Genomic DNA, 13821 nt, shown 5'->3' with positions numbered 1-13821 from the left:
CCTGCTGTATGTGAAATTAAAATAATGTTTAAAAAAATGTATTAGTATATATCATTTTATACTAGAATGAAAACTTTGAATTGGGATTATCTCACTGTATTTAGTATATTTTTAGACCAGATACTATAACACTGCAGCCATATTGAAATGGCAGCTTGTTCATACAATTACTATCTTGGAGTACACATTTATGAATTTCATGGTCAAGCCAAATATAAGTTCCACAGAATGGAAAGGTACACGTGCTCACTCCCCCTGTCGGAGAAACTAGAGGAACATCAGGTTATTCAATTAAAGTTTTCAGCAAAATTAGAAAACTATAGAATATTCAGACACTCCAATTGACAGACCACGTGTTCAGAAAGTGTTGAAAATTAAAGATGGCTAGCATGATACAGATACAATGCTGCAATGTCAGTTTCCCTGCCACCCCCAGTAGGCTAGTAGTTACAATGTTGCACTGCCGAATGTAACAACTATCACGTGTTCGACTTTGCTCTTCAAATTTCCCACACTATACGGTGAATTTATCATGTACAATACGAGCCACGATTACTTAAAATTATCACCAAGTATTTGTCTCCACGCATGCTCCGTGGTTATAGCCGACCAATGTATCAGCTCAACAACTTTGATATTACAATGTAACTAAACTTCATTGATGCAATACCATCGTGAAAAATAAAAGAAGGACATTTTTAAACTCGAACCACAATGACTTCAGGATGATAAAAATGTCCTTACATGAAAAATATCCACTTTCATATGAACAATATGTTATAGCCTACTCTCGCAAACAGCTTTGGCCACACCTAGATCCTGTCCTATTTTCACAAAAAAAGAGAAACCTTTTCTTCTTGAGCATTTGTTTGTGTGCCGGTGAGTTCCCGGCTGTGTAACTTGATAGGGGGCTCTGAGAGGGAATAAGGGAATGTGTTACTGCAATGGAGCAGAATGCAATACAGGTAAAGCCGACACTCACTTTATATTATTTTGAAATAAATCGTGATTTTCCTATGCGCACGCATGCCACTTTTACCTGTTGATATCGAAAATAAACCGACTGTGTATCGGTCTCATTTTGATATCAGTTTGCCCTTTTTCAAATCTGTAATTTTGTTTAGAATGTCGAATTGATTGTTATCCTATCAAGCTAAAAAGACTTTCGCAATTACAACTTTGCTGGATGAGTCACAACTTTCCAAGGGAGAAAATAGCTCGCTATTATATTTTGAAAGCCCCAAATTCCGCTGACATGATTATAGGATTTTATTGGTCAGGGTTTGCAATTTAATTCAACTTCAATATGTCTATATTTTCTTCTTGTTAATGATTGATTTCTTTGTGTGTCGTGTCGACTACTTACGTTCTCCCTCTCTACCCCCACCCCCACATTTCCACATTAAAGACAATTTTATCTGACGATTCCGCAATATTAAGAAACTTTTATGCTTGTTTTTCAACCAAATCGATGGTATTGTAACTTAAAATCAAGTTTGGAGTAAGTCGAAAATTAATATTTTACATTTGCAGTGACGTGATATTAAAGATTAAAATATAATCTAAGGAACAAGGTGGAGCAGTTTATTTAGCGAACAAATGGCCAACATATGGGTATAAAAAAATCCCTGACATTATGTATCGTGTTTATTTGGTATAGCTCAAAATGGAATGTTAATATTGTGAGGAAATCGCTGTACTTTGTACTTGAAATTGCGAGGATTAGCTTGATTGTATAATACCAGGCCCACCAAAAACTTCTGTCGAATTGTAGGACTTCAGTAACAGTAGGCCTATATTGGTTTTATATTAAATATCAGAAAGATTGAACATAATATAGGCTATACTGCACTCATAATGATATTTAAGTTGTAGCGTATACAGTAATCATATGTTTCTCAAAGTTATGGTGGATATTATATGTTCCAATTATCTAATGTCTAATGATATAGGCCTACTTTTCCACTTCGTATAATGTTGTAATATTGTGTAGACAATGTTTTGTATAATAGGATATCCAAGGTCACATTGTTATTTTGCAGAAATAACACATTTTCCATTCGTTTCTCTATTTCTGGAACAGCAGTGCAGGCTATATCAAATGCCATCATGAGCATTAACGTATCCTTTCAGTAGGTTCGTTTTTTCCCCTTCAAAATCCTTCTAAAAATTGAAAATCCAGTTTTATGTGGTTTAAGGATTTACTGTAAAATCAGCCTTGCCTCGTTTTCACCACTAGTTGGCCAAGTGATCAACGTGTGCACGCACAGCTCTGTTCCTGCTGCATTGGAAGGGGGGTAGGGGACGGGGGTGCCGACAATGGGCGGGTACGAGGGGTGCGAATTTGAGCATTTTCCTCATTTAGGCAGCTAGGATATACCCTATAATAGAACTACAGGGGTATTAATATATATATATATATATATATAAATATATTATATTTTTAGATTAGGCCATCAGAGTTTAAGGTTTATATGAATTAAAATAGCCTGTTTACAACTCATTTCTTCATAGTTTTGATTCATCACAAAACAAGTGTTTTATGTTGGATATCCAATTGTATCCTTTTATTTTTTATAACCCTTTCAAATATGCATACAGTCACATCATACTATCTGTGAATACGGATTGCCTACTAAATAGATTAGATATGGGTATTAGATATTTTGGAATGGATATTGGTGCATGGTGACACTAGGGTGGAAAGCAGAGCAGGCTCTGTATTTGGCCTAATTCAGATATTGAAAGCCATTGTAATTTAGTGAAAATGGCTGTCCTTTGTGGCCAGTAGCAGCGAGGTTGCTCTCATATAGAGAGCCATATATTGAGCAGAACAACATGTATGAACTAATGCTGATAAATGGGGAGGAATGCAGGCCTTTGCCAGGAACATTTGGTGGAATCTGAAAGTTTATGCTCATGGCCCAAATGGATAATTGGTATCATGTGAATGAGTTTTTCTGTATACGAGTTGTTTGACATTCAAATTGTACACATAGAAGGGATGACATCTGTATTTGTTTGAGTTTTGCAATTTAAATTAAATTTCCTGTGTCTAGATTACGGACATTTGTGATGGGCTCAAAAGTTAGTTGTACTATTAGCTTTTTTAAATTATTATTTTTAACATTTATTTAACTAGGCAAGTCAGTTAAGAACAAATTCTTATTTACAATGATGGCCAAGTTGTAACAAAAGAAGACTATGATTTCTGGGATTTTTCACGAAATGTAATCCATATAAGGGTCCTTTTGGAGGAAGGATTATTGACATATATTTGACATTTGTATCTTCAAACATTATTGAAAAATTATTATTTAAAGTTGGAATATTTGTGACATTTTGGCCTTACCAAGGCCTCTAAGAGTGTATTAAACATAATACACACTACGGGCATTTCAAAGTTCCAAAGTGGGATTTCAGATACTTTTAGAGTTAGGATCCAACCAAACAGTAAATGTGAAACTATATTCAAAATGGTCGCCCTCTGCTGGTGATTTGCAGGATCTACAATGATACAAGTATGATGGCTGTAATTGGTTACATCGCCTGTTCGAAAATATAATTTAAAACAAATAGCCAAATCATACTTTTTATTGTTTCAGTATTGATGTTTATATTCCTGAATTAATGTAGTTTTTTTAAATCCAATACTACTCATTATTGAGCAAGCGGTACAGCTAAAGAGGAAACATTAAATGCTTAAAGACAAAATTTCCCAAATGTTTAAACTTCAATTAATTATTCCTCAATTATGCTTTAAAAATGACCCTTCTATTGATTACATTTTGTGAACATACTAAAAATCATGGTCTTGTTTTGTGAGGAATCACCCTATTATTCAAATTGTGTATTATTTTCTGTTTAAAGGAAGTTGATTTAAATAGCAAATCTTTAACAGAGTTGTATTCATACCATATTACAATTTAGCTTAAATGGACTCCATGAAAATCAAATGGGGAACAAGACTACATTTACATTATGGATCGAGGTTGATTCAGATCACATGCCCTGTCATTGAACAGACGGGAATGGTTGAAATACTCTGGCCTCTCTCTCTCGCTCACACAGTGGTTAGGTGCTCCCTCCTACCTGCGCGGCTCATTTGCCTTCTATAAGTCAGTGAGCTGTGGGTCCGGGTCCGCTGCTCAGGTCTGGAAACTGGGGGAGTTCTACTATGTACGCTGTGGCCCTGAAGAACCTGTGGGCATTGCTGAGGTATGAATTCTAATAGCTGTGTTAGATTGCACATTATACTTGCCATACAAGGGGTGTATTCAGGGTGGTGACTGTGTAGAACGTTGCAGATGGATACTCAATATCTGTTCTTCCCTAAGGATTTCTACCTGATTATGAACGTTCTGTAACATTGCACCCTCATGAACGGACCCCAGAGTTTTGGGATTAATTCCTTCTTGTGCCACTGTACCGATTACGTATTTATTGTAAGTCGCTCTGGATAAAAGCATCTTCTATGTATTTCTTATTTCAGGTGATGTTACTGTGGGAGGACCAGGCCCAGTGCCATCTGCTGGCCAGCTCCAGACTCTACTTCCTCCCTGAGGATACTCCCAAAGGCAGAACCAGAGAGCATGGCGAGGTGGGTAGGGGGCAGGGCACCACCAAGCTTGATCGTTTTACATAATGTAGAAGTGTTCAAAACTAAACTATAAAAATGTTAAAACTATGTACATTTTAAAATCTACATTACTGTAAACACTGAGTGTGGTTGTCATACTTTGTTTCACCAAGAATCACACAAACTTACCGGCCATATGTCATTGCTAGACTAGCATGTCATAGACAGCATATCTCATGAAAGGACATACTGTACTGTGCATTTCTTCCATATTCAAATTTTGGCTTGGGTTGATGCAATAATGGATTGTGTGTGCCTGGCTTTTAGCCTACTTGTTTAACCACAAGTGTTTCACAATCTCAATTTACAAATGGTTGCCACATAACTAACTATTAACAAGAATCATTAGATTGATGTGTCACTTTTCCCCTTCTTATTTGTGAAATGTTTTTAACTTGCACAATTCATGTATAATGAAATGCATTCTTACTAAAGTATGTTCTTCATACCTAAAGTTTTAAACGTGCATAAGAATGGCAAAGAGTAGTTCTATGAGATGTTATACTTGTATTTTTATTTATTTATTCCATTCCAAAAAAACATTTTTTTTTGCTGGGATCATGAATCCCAGGTTTTCCAAAGTCTCCTATTTCACTATAGTGCTATGTTAATCATAGTGAAAAATAACTTCTTTAGAGGGGAGTCATGGTAAAATGTTTTACCTGTTACAGTTTGTTGTTCATGTAGTCCCCTATAGTTGGAGGTGAATGTGAAAAATGTGTGAGATAGGCCAGCTTGCTTCTATCAGTGGTATAGGTGTGTAGTGCCTGAGGCAGAAGTGCTGTGGATCATTGTCACTGGTGTCAAACGGGTCTGGGAGGCGTAGGAGAGCTCTGATGGCTCCTCATGTGCCACAGGCCATTGGTACTCTGACTGGGAGAACTTAATCTTGTCCTATGTGGTGAAGAACTGTAAACCAACCACATTCTGTGTCCACTAAAGAAACGGGTTAGGGTTAGTAGGGTTACTAACTTAGTGAAGTCTAAGGGAATTTCTTCACAGCAATTTGTTTTTGCATGGGATGTATTTCCTTGATTCTTAAAAAATAAAAATAATATTGGTGGCCCTTTCTTTGAGGAGGGTATGCACAAATAAAGTAGTATGGCTTTAATGGGGATCTAAGTGTGTGTGTGTGTGTGTGTGTTTTGTCCCTCAGGATGAGGTGTTGGCTGTCTCTAAGAAGATAGTGGTGCGGGTGGAGGATCTGGTGAGGTGGACCTGTCCGGAACCTCAAGGTTGGAAAGGAGGCAGCCAGAAGTCCAGCAGGACCAACGGTCATCACAAACCCACCCCTATCATTACCAACGGAGCCCCAACGCCATTCAAAGAGAAGGCTGAGAGTGAGCGTCTAGGGGTCAAGGTGCTCAGCTACCCCCAGTACTGCCGCTTCCGCGCCCTGCAGAGGCGCATCCAGGACGAGGTAGGGTTGGGACTCCAGAACCCCCATCTGCTGGCCCTGGGAGGGATCAGGGTGGCCCAACACAACACACAAGTCCTCTATTGCCGGGATACTTTCAACCACCCCACCCTGGACAGCAACACCAGTGTCTGGACACAGCTGGGTGAGCAGCAGGCTGGGGGAACTTGATCTCTCTATTAATGTAAATGTGGCCAATGGCTGAAGTGATTATATATTTTTTTAACCCTAATTAGACAATGGAATCTAAAATGTGTGGACAATAAATTCAAATGAATTAATGCAACCTTAAACAATTATATTAACTCATTTACTGTATGTTGTGGTCATCTTGTAATTTTGTACTTAGTTCAATGTTTTTTGAAAGGCAAATTATTATCTTGTTATTTTGAATTAGGATTAAATGTATATCTCTCATTCCAAGGATGCACCTCTCTTAGCTTGAAGGGGCGACCCCGCAAGAGGAGAGGCAGGCCAGAAGGCCAGAAAGCTATGGAGCCACCAGCCCTCAACCAATCAGAGTCCTGGATAGAGAGAATGAAGGTACACTTTGTTTTGTTCTAATAACTGTTGATATGGCTACATAACTTTCAGATGTCTTATTATTCACCTCATATTCACGTAGAAATTACTTAATATCATAGTAATTACCTTTTAGGTTTCTTTGTCATGAAATGCATCAGAATACACTCTTTATGCCAAGTAGTTACTATTCTTAGACGTGAGAATTCCACATTTCCTAATAGACACCAACTGGAATGGGGCTGTACAGCATTACTAGATGTAGTATTGTTATAACCTTATGTATCCTGTAGGAGAATGTGATGGGCAGTGTGGAGATGCACTGTGAGGAGGGCTGTCTCCCCCACTCTGATGAGCAGCTGTTCCTGGATCAACTCTACTGCTACATGGAGCGCTGCGGCTCACCCATCAGCAAGGTTCCCAACCTCGGCTTCAAGAAGAGTGAGTCGCTCACTGATGACTTCATCAACCACCATTAATACTCCTACCAAAGGTTTTGAATACAAAGGGTCCTTTGCTGTACTTTCAGTTTGATTTGATGAGTTTTCCCTACGGAACGAAATAAAATGTTCCCACCGTGCGGTTCTGTCTTTGAACAAGCTGTATATCTGTCAGCGTTGTAAACCAGACCGTCAAGGCCACAGCTCCTAGGACCTATGATATGCTTTAACACTCTTGTCTGTCTCCGTGTCTACAGTTGACCTGTTTGTCATGTACTCTGTAGTCAAACGGCTGGGCGGCCATGAGAGGGTGAGTAGTGAAGGCCATCGTTCTGTATCATCCACATATCTAGTACAATAGTGGTACGATTGCAATAGCTAAGCAAATGAGTTCATGTTTATGGAAATAATTAACGGTCTAAAAACGACTTTTAAACCATTTACAATCTCTCTCCTGTAGGTGACGTCCCAGCGTCTGTGGAAGAAAGTGTATAATGAACTAGGAGGATGCCCGGGCAGCACCAGCGCAGCCACCTGCACACGGAGGCACTATGAGAGGTGAGGCAGGAACACTGCTTGTGCCCAGACCAGTTTACATTGTGCCCCACCTAAAACATGCCTATTCTTCTTGTGACAAAAGGAAACCATGTTTATAACCACAGTGCAAAATATAACCCAGGCTTCAGCTGTGAGAAACGCTGATTCAGGGGTCTGATACGATTTAATAAACAAATTCAATATATACTATTTCTCTAGAATTATAGGCTAATGCAGGGGTCTCCAACCTTTTCTAGCATGAGAGATACTTTTAAAAAATTAATCGTCACAAGCTATTTAAAAAAAAAAAATTCTAGCTTTCAAATGGGCACGTTCGTCTCTTCTCCCCTGCAACTCTTCCCGGGGTCCTTAGTGTACAAGAGGAAGTAGTACATAGTTTCCTGTCAATATACCTGGTAAAATAATGGTTAATTAACAACTCAAATCTGTAATTTCTTTCCCAAGTTTTGTTTTATGTTTTCCCAAATCACGTTTTTTCAGTTGTATTTTCCTGGTTTAGATTTGTCGAAATTACAATTGTTCATAGAGAAACAACAAAATTGGACGCCAATGCTTAAATCACATCAGACACTTTTTATATATTTATTTTTTTAGGTGTGGAAGAAAACAAACACATTGAGTTTTTAGTGTAATTATCCTTTAATTTCTGATCTGGCCCTTTAATTGCACATCTAGTGAATGAAGAATGTGGGGTCTAATCTGCCTGTCCAGTGATGGTTTTGTACTGCTGCTGATTCATGCCAAAGTTTGCAAATAAGATACAAATGATATACTTACTCATAATATACAGTGCATTCGGATATTAATCAGACCCCTTGACTTTTTCCACATTTTGTTGTGTTACAGCCTTATTCTAAAATGCATCATTTAAAAATCTCATTTTATAAACTATCACATTTACGTAAGTATTCAGACTCCTTTACTCAGTACTTTGTTGAAGCACCTTTGGCAGCAATTACAGCCTCAACTTCTTGGGTATGACACTGCAAGCTTGGCACACCTGTATTTGGGGAGTTTCTCCCGTTCTTCTCTGCAGATCCTCTCAAGTTCAGTCAGGTTGGATGGGGAGTGTTGCTGCACAGCTATTTTCAGGTCTCTCCAGAGATGTTCAAGTCCGGGCTCTGGGTGGGCCAGTCAAGGACATTCACAGACTTGTCCTGGAGCCACTCCTGCATTGTCTTGGCTGTGTGCTTAGGGTCGTTGTCCTGTTGGGGGGGTGAACCTTCGCCCCAGTCTGAGAACCTGCTCCAGAGCGCTCAGGACTTCATCAAGGATCTCTCTGTACCTTGCTCCGTTCATCTTTCCCTCCCATTTAATTTAAGGTTTTAGGGAAAATATTTCTGTCAACCCACAAGATGGTTATCACATCAACTGGCTACACACGGAGTGATAGACAAACGCGCTCACCACACAGATTGAGGCAATATTGTTGGAAATTAATTGGCAGATATTGTGTTTTAGTTTTGGCTTTTAAGCCAATAGTGGCTAACCAGGGGTGGGATAATGTAAATGTTGCGTTGATAGCAGCTGGGAGCTTGCAGGAGGGTGTCACCAGTCCCACACTTGCGAGATTTGTTTATGATCGTTTGCGGTGGAACACGTGAAAATTGCTTTTACTTTCAGAGTTGTTTGGCTAGTTGCTCATTGGTGGGCTGACCTATTAGAGACCCCTAGGCTAATGGGATGTACAGTACCTGGTTGAAATCCACTGCATTTTAGGCTTTTTGGCATTGGTGTTTCCTTACAAAACGTGTTTTTCATTTTGGAACTTTTGGTTTTGTGTGTTTCCCTCAGGCTGATGCTTCCCTATGAGGAGCACATACATGGAAGAGGAGCAGAACTCAAACTCCCAGCATCCACTGGGCCTATCCGGGGCAGGGGGAGGAGACCGCTGGTGAAGAAGACTGCAACCCCCACCCCTCCTCCAGTAAGTGTCTGCTCATCTCTCACTCCACATACAGTTTATTGTTGACTTGCTCAGTTCATGTCAGTCATTTGATATTTAATATGCTGTCATCGCTAGTTGTCTTGGCTTGACCTGAATCTGATGTAAATTAATGTATTCTATTACATTATAGAGACTAACATGAGAATCATTCAGAAAGTGTAACTGAATCCATCCTCATGTATGGCATCTCTCTCTCACTAGACTATTTCTCCAGACGGTGTGGTGGTAGTGAAGAGGGGCAGGGGCAGACCTCCAGGCAAAAAGAACCAGGCCAAACTTCTAGCCTCCAAGGCCAGTCCAGTGGTCCTGTCTCCCCCAGCCAAACCCAGCCTGGACCTAGGGTCCAAACCCCTGCAGGACCCCTCTCTCCAGTCCATGTCTGTGTTCCAGGGGCTAAACCTGGCCAACATGCCACTAACCCCAGAACTGTCCCCCATGTCTGCCCCCTTCCTCCCCCTCCTGCCCAAGAGGGAGGTAAAGGTGGCGAACGGGGATACTCAAGCACCATCACCCACTCTGTCTCCTGCAAATCTCCTGTCTGATCTCCCCAGGCTCCACGCAGCGGGCTCCCTAGGAGGGTTCAGGCCCTCTAAAGGCCCCTGTCCCCTGGATCTCTTTAGGAGCCGACTGGGCCTCAATAGCTTAGACAGCCCTGGTCTAAACACCCAGGACCCTGCCTCCCACCAGCCCTCAAGCTTCCACCTCCAGGCCAAGGCAGGGAGCTCAGAAACCCCCCTTCCCAATGGGGACCAGCCCCATCTGCAGTCTCACCACCAGTGTTTGGGGTGTGGGCTTGATGAGGCAGCCCAGGGGGGGGGGAACAGCAGTACTAGCACCAGGGAGGGCCGTAGCAGCAGGCCTCCCCTGCCCCCTCTCCGGGTCCTACCCCTGGATCTGGACTGCAGCCTGCAGGTGCGCCAGCTGATGCATACACGGCTGGGCTTGGCCCAGCTTCACTCCTTCACCAAGCGGCTGTCGGAGGTCTTAGCCCAGGACCTGAGTGGCAAGCCCTGTCTACCCATCACCCCTCCCCCAGAGCAGGCCCTACCGCTCAACCTCAGCAAGCGCTCCACCACCAGAAGATCTGCCTCTGATACTGGCTCCTGGATGGCTGCAGGGGATCAGGAAAATGGTGACACCACACTCCCCTTAGCTAAAAGGCATAGAATGGAGTCGTGCGAGGAGGCTGAGGACCTGAGCTCACCCAGCAGGGCAAGGGCTTTCCTCCTGGAGCTGCCTTGTCACACCACCAGCCCAGACACCAATTCTCCATCTCCCCAGCTCTGCCTCACCAAGTCTGGGGAAGGTTCTGGAGACACCCCTCTGGAGAACCAGGGCAGGACGTCTGACTCTGAGCCAGTAATCCAGGTGAAGGTGGAAGAGGACTGGAGGGAGAGCAGCTTTGTGGAGGTGGAGCCTGTGGAAGACTGCTCTGTAAGAACAGAACAGGAGAGGGTGGAGAAAGAGGGAGGAAATATAAAGATGTGGGAGAATGGGAAAGAAGAGAAGATGGCAGTTGAAACTGTTCAAATGGAGGATGGTATACAACAGCAATCGGAGGAGGGAGAAAAGGCAGTAGTGGAGGGGAGTAAACTGGAGAGGGTAGAAGAAGAGGGTAAAACCATAAATATGGAGGATGCTATATCAGAGAGGGGACTGAGGACTCCTTAGCCCACTCTACAAGTGGCTCTGGGGGCCAACAGGAGGATGAGGAGATGTGATATTGAGGCTTCTGTCAAAGGGCTGCCCAGTTCTGTCCTGCCTCCAACCCAGGCCCAGCCAAGGTACCTGAACAACTGCACACAACCCCAACAGCCTCACGACTAACACCGACAATCACTCCTCCACTCTCCCTTATGGGAGGTAACTCTCAAACATACAATCAAAGACTAAAATCCTGTGAACTCAGTAACGACACACACACCTTTGAAAACACTGCCATTTGCCTTGACACTATTCAATGATCTAATTCTGTACATTGTATGATACTATGCATAATACAACTTTCGGGCTTCATCTAACTTGAATTATGTAGTTATATTAAAGCTTAACTTGTATTCTACGTTCGTAGGAAATACTGTAGTTTTTTTTCTTTTCTTTTTACTGTTAAATGAAGTATATTACAAAACAATCAGTAGGTCAGAGGTTTTTATAACAATCCACTCCCTTCCTGGACCAAGTTTTCCAAAAGCATCTTAAGGAGAAGTTCATCGTTAGAACCATAGGATCAAGGATACAAAAAGATGTGCCTTAAATCTCTTGTGCTCTGATTTGTAGTCATTCACGGAGTCACACAAATGGCAACAACCAGGAAAACATCTGATTGTTTTCCAGTAGTGCCCTTCAGTCTTGCATTTATTACTTCCTGTTTGTTTCCAACGACGGCAGGATTTGCACTCCTACTGTACTGGTTCCCTTTCCTTCCTTTTATGCGGAAGTCACTTACAATATTTATTATTTAACTTTCTGATGCCAATTGTAATGTATTTTTAATGTCTGTCTAGTTTCAAAAACAATATTCTGACACCACTGGCCTGGTTAACGTGAGATTTAGTCGTTGTTGCCTTATTCCGAGTCAATTGACACCAGTAATTCTGTCAGACAGATATCTGAAATGCCATGTTTTGTTTACGGTAAACTGGGGTGTTCCCAGACCAGATGTACAGTAGCAGGGGGATTTTATTGACTATCAACACCAAATGTGTTACTGTATGATTACCATAAAGAGAGTAAAGGTTCTCGGCTGTAGAATTTTACAAAAAATTTAACTTTTCTAAAACCTACAAAAAAAAGTTTTCCTGTTGATATCCTTATTAAATATTTGGTTAAACAATTACAGCTGGTTGTGGCTCAAACTGTTTTATATTGAGTGTTTATCGTCATTGCAGCCTGGTCTATTTCTTTGTTTAAAAGTGTCCGCATACCATTGAGGTGAATGGTCCACATGCCGGCCATTGGGTGAGATGGCAAAATGTAGTAGTTGAGCTACACATCATTTTGGTGTGGCAAGTTCCTCATTGAGTTGAATAGGTATTTAATGCTTTTACTTAAATAGTTTGTAGCTTTTTGATGTTATTAGTTTAATTATAGAGTTTAAGATCAAATGTTTACATTTCAATTATGCATGTAGAACAAAATCAACTTAATGTTTTTGCGTCTTTTTAAGTACTTTGAATACTGTCTGACTGGTACTTTATTAGATGGTTCACAGTATACCAACTTCTGGAATGGTTCAAATGGGGAAAAAGTATCTTCAACTTTAACATATGGATGGTCATAATTCATAGAAAAGAAAATTGCAGCGTATGGAATTGATTTGCAGTTGTCGCCGATCAACTGGCTTTTCTTTTCCCTCTTTGTTTTATTTCTTGAACACCTGCTAGAGTTAATGTCATGTAGTTGTCTTTATTTAAATCTGTATCTGTTGATCTTGTTCATGGAAGAAATCTGTCTCAAGTATTCATTTCTCTGTGTATTAGAGTACGGCCAGCGCCGTGTCACATCTTGACTCCTGTACTCGATGACAATTTGATTTATATGGTTGTTTCAACCATTTGTTTTAACACTGTATATTAAATGTGCAAAAATCTGAAAAACATAAGTTTATAGACTGAGTATACAAAATATTAAGAACACCACTTTCCATGACATAATGACCAGGTGAATCCAGGTGACCGCTATGATCCGTTATTGTTAAATCCACTTCAATCCGTGTAGATGAAGGGGACCCTTGAGAGTAGCAGGTGCCAGGCGCACCGGTTTGTGTCGAACTGCAATGCTGCTGGGTTTTTCACATCCAACAGTTTCCCGTGTGTATCAAGAATGGTCCACCACTCAAAGGACTTCTAGCCAACTGGATCTGGGAAGCATTGGCGTCAACATGGGCCAGCATCCCTGTGGAACGCTTTCGACACCTTGTAGAGTCCATGCCCCGATTAATTGAGGCTGTTCGGAGAACAAAAGGCCAACTCAATATTAAGGAAGATGTCCCTGATGTTTGGTATACTCAGTGGAGCTGTTTTGCCAGACACGGTGACTAATCCTGGACTATAAAATCTATTTCAATGGAGATTCACCTTTGAGCTTGCTTTTTAGTCCAGGAATAGGGTTAATCTGTGTCTGGGTAATTGCCCCTTTATTGTAGGAAAAGGTCTCTTTCTGTAATGCAAGAAGTATAGAGACTGACAGTTTCCTAAATTGACCACTAGATGGAGACCACAGGCCAGCACTGTCCTATGCGAGGCCTGACTGTGTTGTACAGTCCTGGAGGGGAGGAAGGATATTCTACACTACAGAA

At 41.2% G+C, this 13821-nt stretch overlaps 1 protein-coding gene across 1 annotated transcript; it reads left to right on the top strand.

Moving 5' to 3' along the window:
• Nucleotides 1-794: 794 nt before the first annotated feature.
• LOC110537522 (uncharacterized) lies at nucleotides 795-13120 on the top strand. The gene is made up of 10 exons (XM_021623627.3): nucleotides 795-965; nucleotides 4072-4218; nucleotides 4493-4600; nucleotides 5796-6201; nucleotides 6481-6599; nucleotides 6872-7019; nucleotides 7276-7328; nucleotides 7479-7576; nucleotides 9371-9503; nucleotides 9726-13120. The coding sequence occupies exons 1-10, from the start codon at nucleotides 945-947 to the stop codon at nucleotides 11193-11195; spliced, it is 2703 nt and encodes a 900-aa protein (XP_021479302.3). The 5' UTR covers nucleotides 795-944; the 3' UTR covers nucleotides 11196-13120.
• Nucleotides 13121-13821: the final 701 nt, after the last annotated feature.

The sequence above is a fragment of the Oncorhynchus mykiss genome, chromosome 12 (genome assembly GCF_057628025.1).
Source record: "Oncorhynchus mykiss isolate SJ-2025 chromosome 12, ASM5762802v1, whole genome shotgun sequence".
In the NCBI taxonomy this organism is placed as follows: Eukaryota; Metazoa; Chordata; class Actinopteri; order Salmoniformes; family Salmonidae; genus Oncorhynchus; species Oncorhynchus mykiss.
This window is presented reverse-complemented; position numbering and strand designations above follow the sequence as displayed.

Excerpts from the sequence above, each read along its gene's own strand:
- LOC110537522 (XM_021623627.3), top strand. The coding sequence starts at position 945 with ATGGAGCAGAATGCAATACAG. Across the intron at positions 4,219-4,492 it reads AACCTGTGGGCATTGCTGAG|GTGATGTTACTGTGGGAGGA; the intron begins GTATGAATTCTA and ends TTCTTATTTCAG. Across the intron at positions 6,600-6,871 it reads CCTGGATAGAGAGAATGAAG|GAGAATGTGATGGGCAGTGT; the intron begins GTACACTTTGTT and ends TGTATCCTGTAG.